This window comes from Dermochelys coriacea, chromosome 3 (genome assembly GCF_009764565.3).
Source record: "Dermochelys coriacea isolate rDerCor1 chromosome 3, rDerCor1.pri.v4, whole genome shotgun sequence".
Lineage (NCBI taxonomy): Eukaryota > Metazoa > Chordata > Testudines > Dermochelyidae > Dermochelys > Dermochelys coriacea.
This window is the reverse complement of record NC_050070.1, coordinates 163,425,967-163,453,657: the sequence shown is the minus strand read 5'-3', so window position 1 is coordinate 163,453,657 and position 27,691 is coordinate 163,425,967. Positions and strand designations below refer to the sequence as shown.

At 39.7% G+C, this 27,691-nt stretch overlaps 1 protein-coding gene across 8 annotated transcripts in view; it reads left to right on the top strand.

Annotated features, from left to right (window-relative positions):
* Positions 1-27,691, top strand: part of MARK1 (microtubule affinity regulating kinase 1) — a 114,528-nt gene that overhangs the window by 51,095 nt on the left and 35,742 nt on the right. For 7 of the 8 annotated variants that reach the window (XM_038393904.2, XM_038393902.2, XM_043511733.1 and 4 more), the window contains exons 2-7: positions 1,301-1,504; positions 2,239-2,292; positions 15,872-15,920; positions 17,066-17,131; positions 19,994-20,064; positions 22,332-22,388. In XM_038393904.2, coding sequence (XP_038249832.1) covers positions 1,301-1,504; positions 2,239-2,292; positions 15,872-15,920; positions 17,066-17,131; positions 19,994-20,064; positions 22,332-22,388 — 501 coding nt within the window. Of the gene's footprint in view, positions 1-1,300; positions 1,505-2,238; positions 2,293-15,871; positions 15,921-16,363; positions 16,487-17,065; positions 17,132-19,993; positions 20,065-22,331; positions 22,389-27,691 lie in introns of those variants that run through there. The other variant, XM_043511735.1, reaches the window with a different exon arrangement.

The window sequence follows — 27,691 nt, the reverse complement described above, 5'->3', positions numbered from 1 at the left end:
TTTGTGTGCGGGTGGAGGTGGGAAGAGTTTAACAATGACTAGGAAGGAAGGAAAGTAAAATGATACAAGTACACCAGACCCTTGCTAGAACACGGGATTTGGGATCCATGCGCGGTACCGCGTTAATGTGGGGACCGCTTTAAAATGAATTCCAATTAAAGCAATTAAATTTGGGATTTATGGCCACGACCGTGTTATATGCAAATTAATGCTCTATAGATGTGTGTTCTAGCGAAGGTCCGGTGTACTATGCATTTTATATACCTCTATGTAAAGTGCCAGTTCACTGCTTGCTAGCACTCGGGCTTAAACACAAGAAGGGAATACAAAAGGCATAAGGGACCATATTTTCAAGCTGGGGTCCCCTCAGACCAGATGTAATTCGTGCAGATATAAACGTTTGTTTGCTTGTTTGCTTGTTTGCTTGTTTGTTTTTGGGGGGGGACAGGTTGTTGCGCTTTGAGGAGGGAGGAAGTGATGTCGTATGTGCAATCCCAGGAAGACGAGGTAGCCATCTGAAGGCTGAGATATGGAGGCACTGTAGGATCACGCTACTGACTTTCACAGTAGAACTGTGATACTGTTACTGGTGGTCAGCACAGCCTTTTTATGTCTTTGTTTTGGTGACTTATTAGCAATGGACTTAATAGATGTGGGAATATTTTTTGATAGAAAACAGTCCATTTTATTAAAACTAGGGTGCTAATAGCTTCAGAATTTTTTTTTTGAGAAAGTGTGGAAGTACAAGTTATGAAAGTAAAAATATTCTTGGAGCAAAGCTGTCTTTTAAGATTTTATTCTCCTTCATCTCAAGTACTATTTAATGGAAACATTTTCAGACAAATGATAAATCCATCTTTCTTGCAATTTGCAAAAATATACTTTTTATTCATAACTTCCAGGAAAATAAGGGTGACTGTTTAAAGATGAAAGTTCTTTTGTATTTTTTAAGGGCTCAAAGATGCTTACATCTAGATTTGATCATTAACAAATACACACTATATCACAATTTGTTCTGGTTTAATAGCACACTTTCATATTTGAAGAAAAAACTATATATGCTTTAATGGTTTTTGATGAGTCTAAATATCACTCTTGCTTACCTTTAGAAGCAGCTCTAGTGCGCCTCTGAATTTCTTTCTTGATGCATAAATCAAACTTCACTAGTGGCAACAAATCTGCTTAAGCTACAGTTGAAAATTATTGATCAAGTTTTTTAAAAATTGCAGACTCAGATTTTTACTCTTAAATATTTTGTAACTGTTTAAAACCTGTGTGATTTTGTTTTGTTTCCTTATAGCATACCTCTGTGGAAGGATACGCTGAACCACATGTTCAGCCCACCAAATCGAGTAGCAGACAAAACATCCCCAGATGTAGAAACTCAATTACATCTACAAATGAAGAACACCCTCACATAGGAAATTATCGCTTACTAAAAACAATAGGAAAGGGAAATTTTGCCAAAGTGAAGCTGGCAAGACATGTTCTTACTGGAAGAGAAGTAAGCTTTTTGAGTATGGCTAGTGAAGTATTTTGTATTGCCTTCATGTGTAGTCTTCTAATAAATGTTCCTAATATTGTTTCCAGCTGCATCCTTGATTATTGAAAGACTTGTTTAATATTGCAAAATGTAATGCAAAGAAAATAGAACCAGTCGCTGTATGTGTGAAGATAGAATTTTCATTTCTGTACTGAAAACTCTTTTCTGAAAACTTTTTTTTTTTTTTTTTTTTTTTTTTTGGAGAGGCCGTATAGTTTTAAGTCAGGTGTTAGGTTGTTTTTGATTATTATTTGTTCCTTTCAGGAAAAATTTTTCTTTCTGTCCTTTTCTCTTCCCTCCTCGCTCCCAGCCTCTCCCTCTCCCTTCCCCTTCCTCCCCCCCCCCCCCCCCCCCGGTTGAAAAAAATTCAAGCACCTCCAAAAGAAAGCAAAAATATCTTGTTGTTGGGATCTCACCAGTGTTTCTGTGCAATGTTGCATTTTCCACAGTTCTGGAAGGAGTGTAAAACTGACTGTATGCTACTGAAGCTGCAATGGAAAGTGATAAAGCACAGTTGGATTCTTATTAAGAAATTCTGCTGGATGATGTGGAAGATAGATTGGCAAATGTGCTCATTGTACGCACACTTTTATAGCTATGTGTATGCACATTAGATACACAGTGTGTTTAGCTACTAACATGCACATTGTTGTCAGAGCTTTTCACAAGTTTAGTAATACTTGTTTTTCCCCTAGGTTGCTGTGAAAATAATAGATAAAACCCAGCTAAATCCTACCAGTCTACAAAAGGTAAGTATTGAACCTTCGTAATTTTGTAAACAATTAAACTATGCTGCCAAGGAAAGTAAAGATGATTTTTTGACCCTTTATATCAAAAATCAGAAATCTTTGGTTGTGCTGTTGCACGTATTGCGTGTATGCTGCTCAGGCATAAAGTGGTATCCTGCTACCTCACATACCTAGCTGTATCTGGAGTCCTAATTGTGCTGACAATAGTTTTGTACATGGTTCTTAGTTGAATGTTTTTCTCTTCTCCCCTCATCTCCCTCTTCCCCTCCCCTTCCCTCCCCGGTGGGTTTTGTTTTGCTGGGTCTGAAAACTGTCATTTAAAGTTTTTGCTACCAATCAAACATAGGATAATTCTATATAAAAATGTCTATCTCCTCACTTAAAATCTAGGGAGCAGTAGTTTTCCCTAATTTAACTTGTCCTGTTAGATTTTCCATAATAATGAAACACATTTTGAAGAGTCAAAGTTAGTAAGGCTTAATTGACATGAAGTTCTGTTTGTGTATATTTCAATTTTATTAAAAATATTTGTTACTCAAGGGATTCTTGTCAATTACTTTGCTTATATACAATCTCACAGAAATTCCTTAAGTGGTTACAGAAACTGCTGGTTTGTTTGTCTGGCTTCCTATTTCTCTGGTTAGTACAAACTATTCATAAACCCCTTATAGACAGGTCATCCATATTGTTAACTGTATTTGCCCATGATGGGCCAACTCAGAGCTTCTGATTTTCAGTGAAGAGTTGATTTTTTTTTTTTTTAAAGTATGTGCATGAGAGATCATTTGTCATAAATGTTGACCGTTTTCCAGTGTTTCTTAAAGGTTTAAGTTCATCCAAATATGGAAAATCCATACAAAAGCCCTCTATCCTTCCTAATTAAGTTCCATAGTAGATTGAAACAACCATATGGGGAGCTTCTATACCCCACAAAGGTACTCTTCATGCTAATGCCACTTAGGCTAGCTAAGAAGGGACCATTTGGGGTGCACCTCACTGCCTGTTGCTGGGCTGAATTCAGCTCTCTCATCCTTGTTCAGTTCCTTATATAAAGCTTAGTTATTTAGCCTTTGTGTTGGGATGGATGAATTTAGTGAGAAGAAGGGATAAAAAATTAGTAGAAAGCAAGAGATGCACTCTGAAAACACTTATGCTGATTAGCTAGTGTTTTGTAAAAATGCCAGCCTATTCAAAATTTTTTCTAGTTTCTGTCATTTTAAATAGAATTTGTGGCTGAGGCATGTGAAAATTTTCCCAATGGCTTGTTTGTTGTTACATTCTGAAATGACAGCATTTGCACAGGGTACCCTTTTTGACTAACTAATTGTTGAACAGTCATTTTGCAGGAAATATTTGTGTTCTTCACCTTAGTTCTACTTTTCAAGATTGCACTTTTCTATTCATATATAGCCAAAAATTTTCAGACAAAAGGGAAAAAAGGGGGATGGCACCTGGACTTGAAGCGATGAATGAAGGCATTTAGTTTCCTCAAGATCAGGGTGGTAACCCTTGCCTCCATAATTCCATCATCAGACAAGGCTGCTTAGCAGCTCTTGACCTGCTAGATACTTGGTAAACAAATAATTTATCTAACGCTATAGCCGAAAGACTCCAGGAACTGCTATTTGGTTTCTAGAGATAGTGAAGAGCTGTAAATAATCTGTCTAATGTTAATATTAACATAGATGAGACATGCACACAAATAATGAAAATCTATGCAGTTTGTTTATGTGAGGTTGACCTCTAACTGGTTTGAGTGACAAGGTGATGTTTTAATTTGAAACTGTTGGTTGTTGCCACAGTTGTTTTTCCATTATGCTAGTGCCTAGAGGCTAGGGCCCCATTTTGCTAGTCATTGTAAAACCATATAACAGATAGTCCATGCCCTGAAGAAATCACAATCTAAGTGTAAGACTGCAGACAGCAGGTAGATAAAATAGACCAGAGAAGCACAAGGAAACAATGAAATGATACTGGTCAGCATGAAACAGTGGTCTCAACAAACCAGCTGCCTGTACATTTTTGAGACTTTTTTTTTTTTAAAGTCATCACATCAAGAAGAGTTTAAAGGAAGGATTTGAAGGAGAACAGTGAGGTGGCTGCGTGGATATTCATTGGGGCAGCATCAGAGAATATGCAAAGGTGCTTGTTGGAAAATGGGGGTTAGACTGTAGTTTGTGGATTTTAGCTGTGTGGACAGAGAAAATACTCAGTCTTCAAGATATTATGCAGGACAAAGTGATATGATTTATACAGTACCTGAATGTGAAGAACTAGAAAGGGCTGAGTTGAGGGAAACCTAGTTTATACGTCCGAGTGACAGAGAAGTTGGTGTTGTCCACAGTGAGTGAGAAAGGAAGAATGGGGAAGGGCTTATGGAGAAAAGATTAAGAATTTAAGAACTCTGTTTTAGTCATGATTACTTTAAACTGACAGCAGGACATCCATGAGGAGGTGGCAGGAAGGCTGATTTTTTTAGTTGGGGCTGGCAGAGACAGGTCCGGAGTGGAGAGTTAATTTACCAGTCAGTATAGACATGAAAGCTGAATTTGTGTTTGTGGATGAGATTGCCCAGAGATAATGTGTAGAAGAAGAAGAGGAGACTAGGGAAGGAGCCCTGTGAGAGCCCCACAAAGTTGAAGGGGGTAATGAGCAAGACCCTCTCCGAATGCCACACTAAAGTTTTAAGTGATGTATGCTGGCAGGAGAGGACTGTAACTAAAGCAGAGGGAGGACAAGATGTTAAAAAGAACAATATAGTGGTTGACATCAGATGCAAGCAAGAGGTCAAGAAAGATGCAGATAGAGTACTTGTTCTGGATTTTGGCTGGGAAGAAGTTGTTAAATACTTCGATAGCTAGAGCGCAAGGGGTGGAAGATGGTTTGGAGAGCGTCTAAAATGAAATTGTCTTGGAGAAACTTCAGATGGCGGTTTTAGACAGCATGTTCAATGAAATTCAAGATGAAAGGGGGGTGAAGTGGTCCATGTGGGATCAAGAGTGGTATTTTTTGGGATGGAAGAGGCTTAAAATTTGGTCTACACTACAATGTTAGGTTGTGATAAGGCATCTTAGGTCCACCTCATTATGGTAGCATACACACTATAGCCTTGCTGCCACTGATATAAGTGCCATACTACACTGACATTATAACTCCACCTCCACAAGAGACGTAGGGCTTATGTCGGTGTAGTTAATGTGACGCTGTATCTATATAGACACTGCGTCACGTTTACATCCGTTGTTGCTGTCATTCTTGTCAATTTCATGTCTCTGTGCTGGAGCCATGAAATTGACAAGAAAGCTGCGCTGTCACTGGGGCTGGTGGGGCTTCTGGGCTCCCTGAACCCAGTCTGACTGGTCCTGCACGGTTCCCAGCCCTCCTGGCTCCTACCCCACTCCCAGCCCGGCTGCTACCCAGAGGCTTCCCATTCCAGGTGGCGGGGACTCCAGAGCCCAGTTGGGCTCTCGGTGACGGGGAACTACGTGGAGCTGAGAGCCCAGTGTGACAGGTTAGGTCACAGAGACCCCCTTGGGACTGTCACCTGATGTGCTGAGACTACCTCTGAGCCTGTTTTTCATGCCAGTTTGGGCTTCCAGAACACTGGCTTGTTGAGCCAGACACACCAGTCTGAACCACGCACAGACCCAGGGTCTGAACCACGCACAGACCCAGGGTCTGAACCACGCACAGACCCAGGGTCTGAACCACGCACAGACCCAGGGTCTGAACCCCAAAGCTGCAGACTTAACTGAAACCAGCTTAAGAAGTGCTCCTGTCTCCAGCGCCCAGACACCCAACTCCCAATTGGATCCAAATGCCAAATAAAACTGTTTTACCCTGTATAAAGCTTATACAGGGTAAACTCATAAATTGTCCGTCCTCTATAACACTGATAGAGATGCACAGCTGTTTGCTCCCCCAAATATTATTTACTTACTTACTTACTCTGGGTCCCATTGAAATCTGTGGGAGTTGAGGGTGCTCAGCACTTTGCAGAATCAAGCCCTTAGAAGGTTTCACTTCTGTTGCTTTTTCGCTTAGTAAGGCCAACTGGTACAGTAAGACCTGATGGAGAAGTTAAAAGAAGGTCTAAAGGTCAAACTTCAGATATTTACCAATGCCTGTTTCCCAATAAAACTCTTACTATGTCCTGAGGAAGATTAGGAAAGCGGTTTGATTAATAAAAATTATTCTGACATTCAGATTTGGTACTGGGGGATTCTGGATTTATGATAGTGTTGCGAAATGGCTTTCTTAAGAATTACGTATTAACATACAGTAGGTGTACATAGGAAATCCTGGTACAAAAAATTAGGATGTCTGAGAGAACTTGTTTTTTTTTTTTGTTTTTTTTTTATTCTTAATTCCTATGCTTCAAATGTGAGAACTGTTTATCTGACTTGTTTGCAGATGACTAACAAACTTGATTATTTTGCTTGGGGAAAATTGTCTCTCCCAGAAGTGTATTAGCTGCTGACCTACTTGAATGCAATTACTCTTTAAAATCCTGTTTGACCAGTCATACTCAGTATTTAAGTGTCAGCACTGGAAGCTAATAAACTTCCTGTGGCTCAGATCTTAGTTCATGGGTTGTGTTTACCCTCCTTGTAAAAAACAAAACAAAACATTACTTTTTTTTGGTGCTCGGAGGTGGGGAGGAACAAACTCCAATTTTTATAAAATGAAACATAAAATACATACTGAGAGATTAACTTCACAAGCATATTTATTCTTCAGACATAAAGACATGTTGTCCAAAATGAAAAACTTGTAGTTCTGTAGGGAAAACACACTAACACAACATTAGTCTCTTGACTAATTGAGGGTATGTCTACACTGCAATTAGATTCCCGCAGCTGGCCCGTGCTAGCTGACTCTGACTCATAGACTAAGGGGCCGCTTAATTGTGGTGTAGAAGTTCGGGCTCTGTCTGGAACCCGGGCTTTGGAACCATCCTACCTCGCAGGGTCCTAGAGCCTGGTCTCCAACCCGAGCCCAAATGTCTACACCCAATTAAAAGGCTCCTTAGCTGAGCCTCGTGAGCCCAAGTCAGCTGGCCCAGGCCAGCCGCAGATTTTTAATTGCAGTGTAGACGTACCCTTAGTTAGCATTTCTGTCCGCCCTGAGATATCAATACAGGTTTGGCAGCTTATTTATTTTTTCAGCACTTGCACTATTTCAGAGCTTTGGATATACCCAGTCTGAATGTGGTGGAGCTATGGCTCGATCAGAACTGAGCTGGATGGACAGGAGTGTATGTTTTTAAAAAATTGACAGATTTCTGAATTCAGCTGTCCCATCTTCTGTAATTTTACATCCACAAATTTTCAGCATTTTGATGTAAAAAAATAATTGTGTTAGAAATTTGAATTTTCAGTATTAATTGTGAGAGAGAAAAAACTGTGTCATATTATTAGCTAAGTAATGGAAAGGTTCCATAACTTCTCCAAACCACTTTTCAGTTTTTTTCTTGTGTGCTTCCAACTCTGTGTTAATTAGATGAAGGAAGATTTCAACTGAGCTTCCAACAGTAGTAACCTATATTATCTCAAGAACCTCCAAAACTATTTACAATTTCTTTTGTAAGCTCCCTCTAGAGTCCTGTGTAGTAAAATGTGTACTGTGTTTTAATCAGTCATCCTTATGCTCAATGCAGGTTTCAAGAAGTTGAAAATATGGACATAATATTCCTGAATTGCAATGACTTTTTCAGTCAAGCAGCTATGAAGCTGCTGGTGTTTGTGGAAGAATGCTTGACTTTTTGTGATGTGCTTTAGGATTGTTTTACTACTTTCTGAACATCAGAAGTTTAGGATGATTACACCTGAGAGAATCTCATTTTTCAATCTACTTTTTTGTTTTTGGAGTAAATGGCGAAAATACCTCATTGAAAGCTACATATTTTAAACTTGTATGCAAATTAGGACCCCATATATTTTGTGCTTTTAAAAAATAATTTGGACTAACCTACATATTTCACTCTTTCATATTGGCATACTTATATATTTCTGCATGTGTGTTTCCTGTTAGGTGGTCTGACAATTGATAGAATGTTTTCTCTAGAACTTTTCAAACCTATTCAAAATGTAAGAAACTTTCAATATGTTGTTGTTCCTGTTTTTAGGTTATGCCCACAGTGTATTATGTGCTTTCCACACACACACACACACACACACACACACACACACACACACACACACACACACACACACACACACACACACACACACACACACACACACACACACACACACACACACACACACACACACCCCCCTTTACCTGCAATGGAGAAATTTACCCAAAAATTCAAGCTGCTTTTAAAACCAATTGGAGCCCGAGTAAAAACCAGATTCTAGCAGCTGAAGCTGTCTTTATAACCAGTGTAGTTAAGGCCTCTGAAGATAGGTGAAGTTAAGGCTTCTGACAATAAGTGTAGCTAGACAGGATATACAAATGGTTCTGGCTACTTGAGGTTTCTCCACATTGTGGCTCCCAACTGATTTTAAAACTGAATTGTAGGGAACATTTTCTCCAGTGTGGACAGAGCAAAAACGCTTAAAAGCTGTTAGAGAAACAGACAAATGGGAAATGATAAAGATGGTTCATTGCAATGTTTTACTTTTAAGTAGGTGGCGTTCCATTTTTTATTATTAGCAGCAGTGGAGCTGGTAGTGAAGTCTATAGTTGGACTGCCAAATGCTATCCATTATACAGTTCTATTATTGGATGCTTGTAACTTTGCCAGACTGTTGGGATGGAAATTTTCCATGCCGTGTAGCTGCCTCAGGGTGTGCGATGTTTTTACAAAATAATAATAATTTTGGCTAAATCAGTTCCAGTGTTTCCAAGAACAAAGGAGAACGGCATTGTTTTGCTCATATATTTTTTACTACTGATTTTTAAATCTCTCTCATTCTTAAAAACAGCTAACCAGGGCTTTTTATTGGCAAGTGTCTGGGCCAACCTTAAGTATACTAGCACTACCAGCTCTGCCTAAAATATCTCCGAGTATCTGTATCTTCCTTAGTGTAATCTGCTAGCTTCTTAGTGAAGTCACAACACAAGTGAGTATTCCGGGGAGGGGTATTTAAATGCAGAGGGAGCAGTGACTTACCAAATAAGCTAAGGAAGGACGTACGACTCATTAGGGTTGGTATGGAAGAAGATGTTTGTGAGAATCTGATAAACAAGCAGGCAATAATAGCCTGATTTTTGGAGTAGAAGTGCTGGAAGAAGGGACAGTGTGAAAACAGATAAGGGCAGATAATAAGGGTGGTCTATGTTTTATGCAGGGCCTTGAACAAATGACAAGAAGCTTGAATTTGGTGTGGTAGAGGAGGGGGTTCCAAGGTAGGATTTAAGGATGAATGATACTGTCATACTGATGTTTGAGAAGGATGACCTTGGCAGCACATTTTTTGGGTAGACTGGAGAGGGCAACGTGGAAGGCAGAGAGACTGTTAAAATAATTATTTTGTTTGTTAGCTCAGATTGTTTTGAATTAGGTCATCAAAAGTGACTACTCATAGTTTAAATTTAAGTGAATGCTGTTTATCTTCAAGAAGACATTAACCTTCTGTTTTGTGTTTATGCCAAAAGAGAAGAGAGAAATACACCATGCGTTTTGGTTATGACAACCTGTAGTTTAAGTCAATTTTCCTAAATAGAATTTATGAATTAGGTTAGTAATGTTCATACTTAAAATATTTTTCTCTTATGTTTAAACTGTATTGGCTTGGGAATTTAGTTAGAAACTCACCCGTGTCTCAGTAGTTTTACCTTTACTGGAACTCTTGGCCAGAACTAATTGGTGTGATTTGATCTGAATGCTTGAAATCATTAGGCTTAGAGACCTGATTTTTGGGTAGCTGATCACATTCTTTCCCCACTTCCGGTGTGCTTTTAAGCACACCATGGAATCTTCCCATAATTAGAGAACCTTTATTCTGCTGTAAATGCCATTATTAATATTCATGTAATTAGTATTGAATAAAATTTGCTTTAATTACTGGTTTTGTATAGCCTTTAATGTATCAGTGGTCTCCATGTGCTGCCAGTAGCTTGCAAACCTACTATCTTGTGATCTCATCAGGTCTCACAAGCTACAGTAAGCAAGGTTGAGCACTGCAGGAAATAGTGTTGGTGATTTAGTAGAGAGCACTTTTCTCTTTGGATCAGTGGTGAACCAAATATCTGAGAACGATATGGTGATACTGTGATGGTGAAGGTGTCATTTTGGGGGGGACAGACAAAATTGAAAACTCGGATTCTGAACTAGTAATTCTTAGAGATTTTATAGCCTTTCTTACAAGAAAAGGGGTATTAGCCCCAATATTCTGGCCAAATTTCAATGTGGTTAATTTGCTTTTTGAAAAAAACTAAATATGATCTGTTGATTAAATATGCTTCTTAAAAATATATATATGGTGGTGTGCCTAAGAGTTACATGATAGACTCAAGTGGCTATAGCTTACATACACCTTTTTGATATTGATACCTGCGGCATAAATTATACAATTACGTAGTGGTCGTCTTGGCCATTAACCCTAAATATGTTCTCCATCCCTCTCTCAGGCTGGGTCTATGCTATGAATGAGGGATGCGATTCCCCTGCTTGTGTTCACATAGTCCTGCTCCCTCTCATTGAGCTCGAGTTAGTGTAAGTAGCAGCGTAGCTGCAATAGCACAGCAGGACTAAGCCTTGCAGAATACAAACCTGCCTGAAACCGGTGGGCATGTACTCAACACAACTCCGCAGTGCCTCCACTGCTGCTACTGTGGCTACATTTGCTATTTGTATTTGCATGTGGATGTGCACACAAGCATTGGAATCCACACCCTTAGCTTGTAGTATAGACATAGTCTCTCTCTCTCTGTTGCATTGTCTGTATTATTGAATTGTTCTACAGAATAAAAAATGCATCTTGAATTCCTTTTTTCAACTTGTTCACCATGTCTTAATATTGTTAGCCAATATTCGGGGTCATATGGATTGCTTCGGATGGGGAGAGACATTAATGATGAAATAATGATCAAATTATTTGATGCAAACCTGTGTATTTATAAAGAATGGACATAGTGGTGTTTCCCTGAACGCAGTAGAGTCAAACAGCAGGAGATAGCTTGTTTGCTCACAGTTCCAAGCCTCTTTCGAGCCAAAGTGCTACCCAAAAGCTCTCTTAGCTTTTTCTCAGGGTCTACAAGTGTTTCTCTGGTGGTCTGCTGGTCTTCCTTGCTGCATTTCTTGTGTGCTGCTTTGGCCTTTGTGTTTCTTTTTCTCTTGTGAACACACAGTGCAATCAAATCAATCCCCTGCATTTGTTATCAAACCCCTGACAACCTCCTAGGACCGCATGGCCCAGCCATGCCCACTTTTGCATGCTATCTATTCCTTGGGCAGTGACTTTCCATTGTTTCAGCTATCATTAAACAAAAGGGCATTTAATTGTTCCCTTATTTAGCCAAAATGGAAGGCAAATGGTCAAGCCCAATAGTGTCAATGAGGTGATGTGATTGCCCAGTCCCCATCATAACAATATTTTGGTACATATGCCTGGTGTGTCTATATAACTTAACTGTTGATAGTTAGGTTTGAAACTGAATTTCCATAGTAAGAGAAAACATACTAGGAATGCCTACAGGCTGGGACGGAGCAAGGTACCAGCTAAAAGGCCACTTGAAATGTGGCAGAGACAAGCAACTGCAGGCTTACAAGCTGTCAGAAAAGTATGCCTGGGACAGTTTCTATAACAGGTTGGTCCTATACTGGGTAGTTTCAGTAATGAACAGGCAGTTGTAAGGAGAGGAGTTTTTTAGGGAAGAGACTGAATAACCATGTTGCCAAGGCCAAGACACCTTAATGTGTAGCTCCAGATTTTAGAGTTTGGAACTTGGTGTTTGAAAAGTTTCTGTAATAAAAAGTGGTATGCAGCTTCAGATGTTCACTGTATGCAGTGTACCACCACATCACACCTGATTAACATTGGAGTATAGGAGAGTCTAATACCTGGTTTCTGTTCCCTGCTCCAAATCAGGCAGAGCAGGGGATTTGAACCCAGGTATCCTATATCCCAGGTGAATCCCCTAACCACTGGGTTCTAGGATATTGTGGAGTGGATCTCTCAATTGCTTCTGTTGAAGCTGTTCCACTTTGTATAAAATACTTAGTGGGTCTGAGAGAATGAAAATGGCTATAGTTCTCTGGTTGGGGCATGCACTCGGAAGACCTAGGTTCCAGTCCCTGCTCCAATGACTCTGAGTATTTCATAGGAAGTAGAACAGCTTCAGCAGGAGAGATTGAGAGAGACCCATCCCGGAATACCCTATAGCCCAGTGGATAAGGAACTCAACTGGGATCTGGAAGGCATGGCTTCAAATTCCTGCCCCACGTTAGGCTGAACAGGGATTTGAATCCAAGTGTCCCACATTCTGGGTGAGTCCCCTGACCACTAGGCTATAGGGTAAAAAGGGGAAGTATCACTATCATAAAATCATAGAATATCAGAGTTGGAAGGGACCTCAGGAGGTCATCTGGTCCAACCCCCTGCTCAAAGCAGGACCAATTCCCAACTAAATCATCCCAGCCAGGGCTCTATCAAGCCTGACCTTAAAAACTTCTAAGGAAGGAGATTCCACCACCTCCCTAGGTAACGCATTCCAGTGCTTCACAACCCTCCTAGTGAAAAAGATTTTCCTAATATCCAACCTAAACCTACCCCACTGCAACTTGAGACCGTTACTTCTTGTTCTGTCATCTGCTACCACTGAGAACAGTCTAGATGCATCCTCTTTGGAACCCTCTTTCAGGTAGTTGAAAGCAGCTATCATATCCCCCCCTCATTCTTCTCTTCTACAGACTAAACAATCCCAGTTCCCTCAGCCTCTCCTCATAAGTCATGTGTTCCAGTCCCCTAATCATTTTTGTTGCCCTCATTTGGATGTTTTCCAATTTTTCCACATCCTTCTTGTCGTGTGGGGCCCAAAACTGGACACAGTACTCCAGATGAGGCCTCACCAATGTCGAATAGAGGGGAACAATCACGTCCCTCGATCCACTGCAACTTGAGACCGTTACTTCTTGTTCTGTCATCTGCTACCACTGAGAACAGTCTAGATGCATCCTCTTTGGAACCCTCTTTCAGGTAGTTGAAAGCAGCTATCACATCCCCCCCTCATTCTTCTCTTCTACAGACTAAACAATCCCAGTTCCCTCAGCCTCTCCTCATAAGTCATGTGTTCCAGTCCCCTAATCATTTTTGTTGCCCTCATTTGGATGTTTTCCAATTTTTCCACATCCTTCTTGTCGTGTGGGGCCCAAAACTGGACACAGTACTCCAGATGAGGCCTCACCAATGTCGAATAGAGGGGAACAATCACGTCCCTCGATCTACTGCCAATACCCCTACTTATACATCCCGAAATGCCATTGTCCTTCTTGGCAAAAAGGGCACACTGTTGACTCATATTCAGCTTCTCGTCCACTGTAACCCCTAGGTCCTTTTCTGCAGAACTGCTGCCTATCCATTCGGTCCCTAGTCTGTAGTGGAGCATGGGATTCTTCCGTCCTAAGTGCAGGACTCTGCACTTGTCCTTGTTGAACCTCATCGGATTTCTTTTGGCCCAATCCTATCACCTGCTGCTGGTGTGTACTCGTCATAACGTGCCTACCAGCTCAACCTCACAGGTGAGAGAGGCAGAGAAATGCATAGTTTGAGGATCCTTTTGGGGCTTAGGTATGAGCTAAGGGCCAGGCATCAGGATTGAGGCAATTTTGTGCATGACCTCTGGCTGAAATTTAGGCACCTAGAGAATATAAGTGCCTGCAGGGTTTTTGAGAAGTTCAGTTTTGGATTTATGTTTCTAAAGCAGCAGTGAGGTGCCTAAATCCATTTATGGCTCTAGTCCCTCATGACCTGGCTTTCGGAAAGCAGATTTTTTGGTCTGCTTTTTAATTTGCCTTTTTCGTGTTGTATATTTGCATATGATGTAAATTATCAGTCACTGTGAAATCAATTTGAGTCTTAAACTAATTAGTAAACTTTTAATCCCTTTGCAATTTTTTAACAGAATAATGTGCATAATATTGGCCATTACTACATACTTCAGATTATGTGTAAAATTGTATTTCTTGAGGATTTTTCTTCCAGATTCTAAATCCTTTTATTTATAGAAGTGTAATGTTTTAATCCTGCTTTGGCAGACATGAGTTCATTAAAAGTAACTTATATTTAGACATTAATACTATTATGTAGTGCAGCCTGTCTTTGTTGTCTTCCTGTGAATGAATATTGCAGTTTTTTTAGATATCTGCCTAGAAGTTCTTCAGAAATTTTCATGCTCTACAGGTTGATGCTTTAGATTTGTTATCTTGCATCTGCTCATTTCAGACAAATTTGTTTAATTAGATTGCTTTTAAAAATTGTGAACAATTAAGATGTAATGTACAAAATCAAAATACCAAAATACAAAACAGAGTCTATCTGACATATTTGTAATGGAATAATTGAGTTAATGGAAAAGCAAAAACACTTTGTAACACACATACTAGCACAATATTATTTACCAGACAGCCCTATTTTTAGATCCAGATTAACTAATGCAAACTGTAGGATGTTGCCTTTCATTTGGTTTTTTTCCCCCCCCCCATCCTCCAGACAGACTCACGCATGCATTCTTTTTTACTTCTTTGAAGGCAGTTGTTGAACAGTTATATAAGGAGAAAGGATAGTGTCCTACTAGAAACATTTAACTAGTGTAAATATCTACTTGTGAGACTTCTGTTTGATCAAAAGCTTAATTTTCAAAATCATATCAATTGTAGTTAAGAAGAAGGGAGCACCAAATGAAAGCAGAATTATGGAGTTATACTACTTGTGCAAATGCCATTATCTTTAATAAGACTTAAGAAACTAAAGGATGTGCACTGAGTACAAAATGTTCAATCTAGTCTAAGGAAAATAATTGTGATTGTTGCTATTTTTAGATTGTGCTATTTGCAGAATACAAAAAGGGCAGTTAATCTTTTTGGGAGGGTTAGCAGTATTCCTCTCGGTTAGCAATACTCATTCTTTTGGAAATTTCCCTCAGTCCCAAGTCCCCAGAGGTGTCCAGGGGTTACTGCTGTCTTTGCTCTTGAACCTCACTTGTGGATTTAGCCAGCTTTTGTCAAAGAAGGGACAGTATGTAGCATTCATAGTCGCTGAGACAGTCGGACAGTTTGCCAAAGCTGTGTGAGGCTTTCTTGTATTTCTGCTCAGGCCTACATATCTTTTTGCATACCTTGTTTTGAAACAAGTGCAGTTTTGTTGTGCATTGAAGGTAGTATATGGCCCTAGATTTTAGACCCAGCCAAATGTTATAATAAAAATGTAATACAGTGTTGTCCACAAAATGAGTCTGATGTCTAGTACAGTGAATAATGTAATTGTGTCTAGTACTGGATTATAACATAAAAGGCTGTTAATATCTACTTAAATTGCCTTTCACCTTCCATTCCCCGTATAAAGTAGCATGTCTGAAGTAGCTCTTCCCCAGTAAACATAGTTTGAATAAAGCTGCTTTGTTTTCTTAACAGTTGTTTCGAGAAGTACGAATAATGAAGATATTGAATCATCCCAGTATAGGTAGGAATTGGATTTGTTTTTCTGGTGACTTTAATATTATACTCTTATCTATGTTGTTTGAATATATGTTAGATATTTGTTTTTATTTATCCATTAAATCTTTAAGATGGATGAACTATGTATACTCAGGGCCAAATCCTGCTCTTGTCCTGTTTACTTCAGTGGACTACTTATATGAGTAAGGCAAGCAGAAATTTGTCTCGTAAAGGATAACTTGCTCAATCAGAGGAAAGGGCTAACACTCAGCAAGGAGGTGGTGTCTGATGGCCAGTAAGGGATCTGGCTTGTACTCTTACTGTTGTTCAGATGGGCTAAAAAGCCTTAGAGCTAATGTGTTCTGCCACTCTCACTAAGAAACTAGGACCTAGGACCAAGAAACCTGCTAAGTGCTATCTTCAGAGAAACCAAGTTACAAAGTATGTAATTTTCCCTTTCTGCTTTAGTTCCCCCCCACCTTCAGAGCCCTACTTTGTGATGACAATTCTTCTGGCTGAGGAGGGCTGGACAGTCTTGTTCCAGAGACAGTTAATGTTCCTGAATCGGCCAGAGGGCTTGTTGCATACAAGGTATGGACAAGGTATACAAGTTATTACATACTAGGTACTCCCTTGTCTCCATTCTTAGAGCTGAGTGTGCTGCATTTCCAGCATTTTAAGCTCCTACTGGTCCCCCTCCGTCCCACCTGTGACAGTGGTAGTTTTATTAGTATTATATTCTGATTGGGAAAGTCTTTCAGTTAGAATATCTGCTCAGTTTGGCACCTAAACTTTGTGTCTTTTTAAGTTGATCAAAACTCCACAACTTCTCTAACCTGGAGCGGTTGTAATAGAGAAGTAATTTACTTGGGATTTTTGTGTGTCTTTTTGGTAAGAATTCCTGTGTGGAACTAAACACTAATTTCAGCATGAATTTCATTTTTGTATAGTGTTTGTGAAATACTCCTGAGAAAGTTGTAGAATTTATATATTCATGATGTTCTTACAACTTAATTCTCCTTTTTTCAAAACTGTTTAAATCTTCTGGCTTGGTGGTGTCACTGGTTAATAAATTTTATTAATTTAAAGAATAAGTGTTTGGGCTGTGTTTTAAAAATGTTGATGAATTTTTTGCTGCTTGATGCAAGCTTTCATTCCTTTTTATTTCAGTAAAATTATTTGAAGTTATTGAAACAGAAAAGACACTGTATTTGGTAATGGAATATGCCAGTGGCGGTAAGTAGTTGTTGAACTCCAGTTTTGTGGGTAAACTGAAAAGTGGAAAGTAAATTTTCATGCACAGATACCCAACTGAAACCAATCTTGACATCTGAGGTTGTGTTATGTCTTGTGTATTGCATGTTGTCTGTCTGCCTCCTGGAGTTTGTCAGTGTTACTTCCCCACTCTGAACTCTGGGGTACAGATGTGGGGACCCGCATGAAAGACCCCCTAAGCTTATATTCTACCAGCTTAGGTTAAAAACTTCCCCAAGGCAAAAATTCCTTTCCTTGTCCTTGAATGGTATTGCTGCCACCACCAAGTGATTTACACAAAAATTCAGGAAAGGGTAACTTGGAGTCTCTATCCCCCCCAAACCCCTTCACCTCCCTTCCTGGGGAGGTTTGAGAATAATATACCAACCAATTGGTTAACAATGTGAGCACAGACCAAACCCTTTGGTTTTTAGGACACTGAAAATCAATCAGGTTCTTAAAAGAAGAATGTTATTTATTTATTTATTTTTTTAAAAAAAGTAAAAGAATCACACCTGCAAAATCAGGATGGAAGGTAACTTTACAGGGTAAATGAAAAAGATTTAAAACACAAAGGATTCCCCTCTGACTCAGCTTCTCAGTTACAAAACAGGAATTAAACTACCTCTTTAGCATAGGGAAAATTCACAAGCCAAAACAAAGGATAACCTAATGCATTTTCTTGCCTTACTTACAATTTTTGTAATTTTAGATGGTTCATTTCAGGTATGTTTTCAGGAGATGATGTACCTGCCTGGTCCCTGTCTCCATCCGGAGAGGGAACAAAACAAAAGAGCCACAAATAAATCCTCCCCCCACCAGATTTGAAAGTATCTTCTTTTCTCATTGGTCCTTCTGGTCAAGTGCCAACTAGGTTATTGAGCTTCTTAACCCCTTACTGGTAAAGCGATTCAGTACAACTGCCCCGGAGGGATTTTATGCTACCCTTTATGACAGAGTCCCTAACCAGAAGTTTAAGATACAGTTCTGCTGTCAATTAACAGTGTTATGCACAATAGATTACTTTATTTTACAGATGTTTGTGTAGTTGTTGTTTTTGATATACCAGGAGATAATCTGACTTTCATTCTAGCAGAGGCTCAGGCCTTGTGTCTCTCCCATCCTTATACTTAGATCACCAATAGAGAGAGCACCTGCCTCTCGTCTTGACCTTGTGTCAGAGCAGTGTAACAGAGGCAAGAAGGTCTGGGAGTTGGGGATAAGAACATGAGACAGCTGGTCAGGCAGATTGAAAAGAAAGCCAGGTGGATTTTGGGAACACAATTGGTAATCATTTTGATGGGGAAATGGCTGTTTAGAAACGGTGTAGAGCTTCTACCAACTGGAGATGGCTGTTTGTCATATACCATCGGGGAGAGGGACCACTAGTAATGAGAATCTGAGAGCCATTTGTGAAGAGCTTTTTGGCCTTAAACTTCTCACAAAATAAAACTGATGTGAAGACATGCAGTGCAAGTCTTGTGTATAAGGTGCCACCCCTTACACCTAGAACCTTATCCCTTTTACAGTGTTATTCTTTATTACTCTAACTGCATTTTAAATTGGTCTTTAATGCCCATTTTAATATAAGAATTTTAAAAAACTGAAGTTTTACTAGGAAGGAATCTGTTCTTATAGGTCTGCAGTAACTATGTTGCTGAACGGTGAAAACAAATACAAGCAGTAAAAAGGAATCTTTCCTGACTGCTTCCTGCTCTCTCCTCCTCAGGACTGTGGGCATGTTTGAAATGGTTTTAATAAACAGACTGGTTAGTTTTCTGAAACCTGCAGACAGTGTTTTTTTTCCTTGATAAGACCAGTCGGTAACATGCATGGGTGGATTTTTACACACATTGTGACAGGGTCAGGCCAGATGGCTACAGGAGAGTGATAGAAGGCAGATATATTAGCCCCAGGTTAAGTAGGTCCCTTTTCCCTGGGTAAGGTAACAGGGAAGGTTCCAGAACAATCAGGAACTTTCTGGAAACAATTAAAGCAGACAGGCTGATTAGAACACCTGCAGCCAATCAAGAAGCTTCCAGAATCAATTAAGACAGGCAAGCTAATCAGGGCACCTGGGTTTAAAAAGGAGCTCACTTCAGTTTATGGTGTGCGTGCGCACGTGGAGCTGGGAGCCAGAGGCGCAAGAAGCTGAGAGTGAGAAGGCGTACTACTGGAAGACTGAGAAGTACAAGCATTATCAGACATCAGGAGGAAGGTCCTGTGGTGAGAATAAAGAAGGTGTTGGGAGGAGGCCATGGGGAAGTAGCCCAGGGAGTTACAGGAGCCACTGTAGACGGCTGCAATCCACAGGGCCCTGGACTGGAACCCGGAGTAGAGGGCAGGCCCAGGTTCCCCCCATTCCTCTATCCCCCCAACTCCTTACTTGATATCGGAGGAGTTGAACTGCACTGTGGGTTACACCAGAGGAGAAGGTCTCTGGCCTGTTCCCCGATCCACTAGGTGGATCAGTAGAGACTGCGGGGATTCTTCTTCTTCCTTTTCCCCATGCTGGCCAGTGATGAGGCTAACTGAGTGGACGGCGGATTTGAGCCACGAAAGTGGCCAAACCGAGGGCTGCCGTGAACCTCTGAGGTGAGAAAATCCGCCAATAAGCGCAGGACCCACCAAGGCAGAGGAGGAACTTTGTCACAATATATATGTTGAGGTTTTTTGTACATAGAGGGTCATATCCTCTATTGAAGTTGATGGAGCTACAACTGTTAACACTAGCTGAGCATCTGGCCCAAATTCATGGTATGTGGGTATTTTTCTTCTTGATAGTCTGGTATAAATAATAAAATCTGAGCAGTATAACTTATGCTTCATCTTTCTCTGGTTCAGGAGAGGTGTTTGACTACTTAGTTGCACATGGAAGAATGAAAGAAAAGGAGGCCCGTGCAAAATTTAGGCAGGTATGAAATTGTTTCTGTTTACAGTATTTTTAATGAACTTGAACTCAAAAGTATTTGCACATTTTTTTAAAAAAAGTGAAAGTTCATAATTGTAGTGATTCTAAAGCTAGAATGGAAAAATCCCTCAAGAGGCAAATACCTATTTCCTGAGCATAATTTAAAAATAGTAAGACTGTTTAAGCTCTTGTTAATAGATATTCTTGAGAAACCAAATTTCTTTTGTTATGACTCATTTCAGATTTTATTAACTCTGAGTATCCTGAAATAATCGTATGTTCTTCAGTGAGGTTGTTATATGGTGATATAAACATTTAATTTACTCATTTATAATATATCATGTATTTTATTAGGGGTACTCTTTAAAATATTCTGACATCATCACTTCTTTCCTGAGTACTAATCTTCACGTATGGTTACTGCCAAGAGGATTAGGGGCAGGTTTTACTTGTGCACTTTCGTTTATTTAGATATAATAAGCTATTTATATAACTTGGTGTTTCATTTTTTCAAACTTAAGATGCAAAATAACCATATAAAGAAACTAATTTAATATCAAATTAACTTATTTGCTGAAGTCTCCTCATACCAATCTCTTCATTTCATTATAGTTTCTGTAATAGAGAAAATTAAACTTAGTTATGTTTTAGCCTTATTTTTTGTCACATGTTCACAACTTCCTCTAAAATTCTCCATTTGGTCTGAAACTACATGCTTTTTCTCTTCTTAGAAGTGATATTTTTTGGAAACTGATCAAAGTCCATTCAGTCATTTTGAGTAACAGGAGAGTGTATGAGGAGAGAATCTGAAAGAGGGAATTTCTCTATTTATTAAAATTTTGAAAATCTTCATTACATCAGTTTGTGAGATATAGTCATTCTAACAGCATTTGCTAGTACTGTATTGAATAAAGTAATTTGACTAGAATGATGCCACATTCAATGGGCTAAATTAATTTAAAGTGATTCCCTTCATATGTTGCAAATATCTGTTACTTTGGGACTGTTTTATGTAATGAAATCTTTTACCCTGAAGTTTTGGATGCTTAACCCTAGAAGGTTAAGTAACATAAAAATACCTTTTACTGTTTATGGAGTGTGTCCTCTGGGTTAAAAGATTAATATCAACAAATTAGTAATTTGAGTGAACGGCGGATTTGCTGAATAGCATAGGTAGCTGAATAGCATAGGATATAAAAGTTATGACATATCGTTCACTAAAATAAGAACACAGTGGACAAGTTTTTAAATATACGTTTCTTCTTTGAGTGATTGTCTATAAGTATTCCATTTTAGGGTGTTTGTGCACTCCCAATACAGGAGATTTGGATCTTTTTGGACTAGCAGTACTTGTTCGCTTGTGCTTGCAGCTCAGAGCCCTTGTACAACCCCCGCCCAAGGGTAGAAAAGAGTCAGTGTGGGCTAGCCACCTCTCAGTAACTTCTAACTGTGGTGTAGGCTGAGATGAAATGACTAGTGCCTGTCCATTTTTTCTGTGTGTCTTGCATAGGATTAGTTAGTAAATATTTATGTATAATTTAGGAATTATATTTAGTATAGGTTTCATTTGGGTAACTTTGTTCTTAATTTCTTGGTTGCCTAATACTGGGTTCTCAGTCTTCATTGCTAAGCCAAAATAGCCCGGTTTTAAATATTGCCCTTTATGTGGTATTGCCATCCCACTACTGAATGTTTTGTTTTATTTTGCTTAGGGGAAGGGCGTATATTTAGCAAATGCTCAATTTGCTGTGCGTTTTGAAAGTGAATACAGAAGTTCAGAGAGGCCAGGCTGAAAATGTATTTTCTCCATAAATGCTTGAGGCCTGTCTCAGATCTGGGCTCCCAGGATCCTTCTCTTTGTGAGCAGACCTCCTTCTCTACTAAAAAGAGCTCAGGGTGTTAAAGTTCTGTCTCTCCTATGCCTTTGGCAAAGGCTGTAGCTCCAAAAACGTCAGAGGGGGTAGAAGACTCCATCATTATAACTCTTTTTATACCCCTGAAGGGGGCACAAGGGCGCTGGAGAACAGGCTCAGGCTGGTAAGCACTGATAGTCAAAAAAAAAAAAAAAAAAAAAAAAATCCCGATCTCTGGCATTGGGGATGTATAAACAAGAGAACATCAGTTACTGTAAGGATTTTTACACTCCCTGTATGTAAAAATACTTAATTCTCCACTAATGCATAGTAGGAGGCAAAATTAAGTATACGCTATGAAAAACCCTAATTATATAGGGATTCAAATGAATTCTTATTGAAAATGTTGGTGTTTCAGATTGTGTCTGCTGTGCAATACTGTCATCAAAAGTGCATTGTTCATCGTGATCTCAAGGTAGGTTTCTGCTTTTTTTTTTTTTTTTTTAACGTAACTAATTGACAGTATTAGAGCAAGTTCACCTATCTCTCCTTCCACATAGCTGCCATTGCTGTAGTATGAGTGTTTCAAACTTCAAACATTAATGAATTTAGCTTTACAACACCCCCTCGGAGGTAGGAAGTACTATTGCTTTCATTCCATACTTGGCGAATCGAGGTATATAGATATTAAGTGGCTTGCCCAACATCACAAGGAGGCCTGTGACAGAGACACGAAAAGAACCTAAGTCTCCAGAGTCCCTGTTTAGTGCCTTAACCAGAAGACCAAAAATTATAGCTAATGATTAAGGATAGGATTCTGTCATGGAGGACTTTTCTGGGACCTCTGTAACTTCTGGGGCATGGCCGGAGCAGCCCCATGACTGCCAAAGTAGCAGCTGATTGCTCTGCTTGTCCTCCCCTTCCTCTCTTCTCCCCCTCTCCCTTCCCCCCAGGTATTTTTAGTAAAAGTCAGGGATTTTTACTCAAAATACCTGTGACAGAATCATGACCCATACTAATGATATATAAATATCCGCAAATTGAAAATGAAAAAGCTCATTTTAATGCATATTTATTATATTCATAAATGCTGCCAGCTATCATGGTTTCAAGATTAAGACAATTTATAGTAAAATACTTAAACTGATCACGTCTTTTAAAAATCTGTAAGAAATGTGGGTTTTTTCATCTGTTCTTCTCCACTCTATAAGTATCTGGTGGTTCAGAGTTGGAGTACTGCAGTGTCTGATGGCTTTCGCTCACTGTGCAGCCTTTATTGCTCTTTGTAAATTGTTATTGTCAGCGAGGATAGTTACGTTAGTGATTAGAGTAGTGTTTCCTCTTTTTGTCCTCCCTCTTTATTTTCTGTACCTGCTGTAGGGAACTTTGTTTTTCTCTGGATCTACCCAGCACAGCATCTTGCTTGCTATGGTGAAGCAGAAATTGCCGCGGTTTCAGAATTGCCCTTCCAGCGAGGCAGTAATGCATCTTAACTTTGGACACACCAAATGTGTTTCATGTTTGGGGAAGGGCATGTTATTGACAGGTGATCAATTTGTAAATCATTCTCGGTGAGGATGCAGAAAGCTAGTGATACATATCTAAAAATGTTCTTAATGGAAAAATGCATGTATCCATCCTAAGACCCCAGGATTCCTGGGGCAGAAAATCTTGATCAGTTGTCATCTGAAAGTGGTGCTGTCACTTCCTCATCAGCCTGCTCCTTTGATGTGAACAGTATTCTTTCTCACCTCTAATGACAAGGGGGCAGAGAGGCATTCTGATGTTAAAGGAAGGAGATCTAGTTCTCCTATAATGGAAGCTAGCTCTAAGAAGCATAAGTCTTTTGCATTTGTCTGCCAGGTCCCTTTGTGACCCATTTGAACTCCGGTCACTGAGCCCCAGTACTGGTCTCCTCAGACTGAAAAACTTCACCAGGTACTACTTGTGCAGCACTGAAGCACACAGTATTGGCATCTTTGGTACCAGCCACCCTGGTACCAGTGTTGTCGATTCCTCCTCTTGGCTCCTGAGTTCTCAGTACCGAGGAATTTTGTGGTACTAGGAGATTTGTCTTCTCTGTACCAACTCACCACTGTTAGCTAATACTGGGTTTTCCTCCTCTGGTACCAAGTACTTCACAGACTGGTACTGACTAGAACAAGTGACGAGAGTTGCCTACTACGAATCTTGCTTCAGCTCCACTACTTCAGGAGTAGTAGCCCTCGGCTTCTGATGACAGTAAAGAGCTTTCTTGTTCACTAGGGTCATGATCAATGACTTATATCTTTGAAAAGGAATCCAGGGTTTATTATTGTTACCTTATCTCCAAAAGACATAGGGATCCTAATTCCTGGTGTCCTCCACCATGGCTCCCCCTCGTCTTTATGCTTACCAGCACCTTTGATAGTACTGGACACATGGGATTTTCAGTCTACAAGGGGAGCAGCATTTGCGTCATGGCCAGATCTAAAGCTCCATCTCTGCTGTTACAGAGAGTAGCACCCAAAACTATTCAAGAACCTTCATTACTGGTGAGCATCTGCATCATGGCTCTGATGTAGAGCTTCAGACTGAGGATCTTAATGTACCATCTCCTGATGAGGTGGTTCTGCCATAATCAGCCCCAAATTTGATGAGTACAAATCCTTCCAAGAACTGTTCAGAATGGAGACAAACATGCCGGAGGTACTGATAGAAGTGGTCCAGGAGAGGTCTCACAGGCTCCTGGACATGCTGCACATCCTTTTGCCAAGTTGTCTAATGAATGCCTTTAATTGAAGGCCTTTTGGATCCTGTTAAACTGCTCTGGCAAACACCAGCCTTGAGAGTTCCTACATGAAAAAGTGCAGAGCATTGATACCAGGTCCTGTCTTCTGGATTTGAGCTGCTTTATTCACATTCTAGTCTAGGAGCCCTGATGGTATCTGCAGTCTACAAAAGGTGGACATGAGGGCCCTTAGAAAGTTATCCCCTGGGACAGGAGTCCAGAAAATTAATCTTTTTGGATGGAAAAAGTACTCATCGGCAAGCTTGCAGATGAGAATCATCAACTGTTGGCAAAATAACTTTCTGAATTATGAAAACATTGCAGCATTCACTGGCAAAATCCCGCAAGACTGTAGAGAGGAATTTAAAGAGTTGATTACTGAAGGACAGCATGTTACATGGCTTGCCCTCCAAGCAGAGCTTGATGCTTTGGATGTGGCAGCTAGGTCTATGGCAACCTCAGCTGGCATGAGACAGTCCATCCTAGCTGCAAGTGTCTGGTGTTCCTAGGGAGGTACAGGTTACCAGAGAAGAATGGCCTTTTGAAGGATGAGAGTTAAATACAAAGACTGATGAGGCCTTCGTCTTTGAAAATATTCTCATGCACTGCTCAGGCCTTTGGGAATTTATACTTGCAACATAATTTTAGTGGCGCTCCACCTTCTCGGCCTACAGAATGTGCTCTCCAATTGCCTTAGGAGAAAACCTGCAAGCAATCTTGAATAATCTGTGAAGAACTTCACATTCAAAACTATTTGTCAATTGGAATCAGCAGCCTACAGATCTGTTAGTGATGTCACACAAGAAATGTCAAAAATTCTGCTTGAGAGGTCGTCTTGATCAAGGGTCTCTAAGCATCTGATCTCTCTCTAATGTCCCTCCTTGTCTTTTGCTACTCTTATACCCGTTTTCTTTCTGATTGTTGATCAACAAACTACAGTTTTTGGCCTAGTAGGAGGACAGCAAATATCAAAGTGTATTGCTATATTGTGGTTTCCTGAAGCATTTCCGGAAATTTTTCTTTGCTTTGAACTGCTACATAAAGTATGTTATTGCTTTGCATAGTGGAACTAAGCAGAGTAAAGCAAATAGCAGTATATTGGCTTTTTATTAGGAGTACCTGATTCTGCTGAAATATAAAAAGTCTGAGGAATGGAAAACAGACTATAGCAGCCCTTTGTTACAAAACAGGTCCCTCAGGGTGCATCCAGCTACAGTATGAGTAAATCAGCCACACTTTTCAGATGGTAACTCTCTGTTAAGAAAGAGCAGAATCATTCTTTCTCTTGGATGTAATATTAGACTACAATTTATGACAAATTTGTAGTTTGAATGTGTGTTTCTGAAACTTGACTCCTGTTGCAAATTGTACTGTACTTCTATGACATGGGAATTGAAACTTTACGAGCCAGAGAAAAATCATCCGGAGACATGCCCTCCTCTTGTTGTTTCTGTATTTACCAAGAGCTATTGAAGGGGGAAGAAAGAGAAGCCTTGAGCTAGGTAATAAATCTGCTGCACATCATCTCCACATATGTGAACATGGATAGTCATGATGGCAGTGTGCTGCCATATAGGACCGCAATGTGTCTGTCATTGGTTTTAGGGGTGTTTTTTGCATGCGCAAAAAACAAACAAACAAAAACAAAAAAACTAAAAGAATCAGCAGTAAAGGATTAACTAATAAAGAGAAAGATAACTTGAGGATATTGTCTTTTAACATATAATGGTCATAGCCTGAGGTGAACAAACTCAGAGAACAAAGATTCTGTATAGCTGAGGATATGTTGGTTAAAGTTAACAGGAAGCATCCTCAAGTTGTAATGAAATTGTTTGAAAAGTCCAGGTTTAAGGCTACAAAAATGGTCTATCAAATTGTTTAAAGATAGTTTTTAAAAACTAACATAAGCAAGAATTTCTTCTCTCCTTGTGTATTTCCTTCCCCCCCGCTCCTGCTTTTCATTATCTTTCTTCAATCCACCTAATTACTTCCCACAGGTTAGCAAAGGTTCTTCTGAGTTCAATCCTTGAGGGGGCCGTTTAGGGATCTGGGGCAAAAATTGGGGATTGGTCCTGCTCTGAGCAGGGGGTTGGACTAGATGATCTCCTGAGGTCCCTTCCAACCCTGATATTCTATGATTCTCTCCAAAATAACTCGGTATTATTTTTAAATGGTTTCAAAACAAATTAGAAGGGAGAGTCAGGGATTCTCTCACTGTGAATAATGTAAAGGCAAATAGACACCGATTGTGTGCCAAGAGCTTTGCTGGACTGTAGATGGAAGGAATGTTGAGGAAGGCCATTTTTGGTTCACTTTGATTTTAAAAGAACTCCATGGGGTTCAGTGCAAGGAATACTGAGGATCTGGAGAACAAAATGAGTCAAAGGGGTGGGATTAACATGAAAAAACCCCCAATAACCGGTTCACCTTTTAGCAGTTTGTTAGCCACATATTCTTGTTTTCTGAGTAAATATTTTTTTCAGTTTCATCTGGAGTGGGAGAGAAGGTTTAGTGGTGTCTTCGTGGACATACAGGTTCAATTCTGAGTACAGCCAGTCGTCGTAAAGGGATTCTATCCAATCAGAGTAACTTGCATAATCACTGTAAAATTATTGAGAACTTGCTGTTCAGCAATTATGCAAATCCTTTAGTCTGCTTATGGCGATCATTTGATTGGAATACAGGCATTTTCACACTGTGCAGATACTGAGAAATAACAATATAGTAATTAGGCAAATCACACTTCCAGAACTGGCATATTACAAGAAACTATACAACTATCAAAATTAGTGCTGTTTCAGTTAACTGAAGAGTAACCCTGCATTGTGGCTGAGACATTCCATTTCACCAAAAAATTATTAGCATTTCTATAGCTATCTTCACCATAATATCTCACCCATTTGTTGTTTTAGCAGTTTATCTTTGCTAAATTTGAATGTGACAAAATATTTTATCTGCATCTATATCTATACTGTATAATACACACATACAGGATTGCCTTGTGAGAA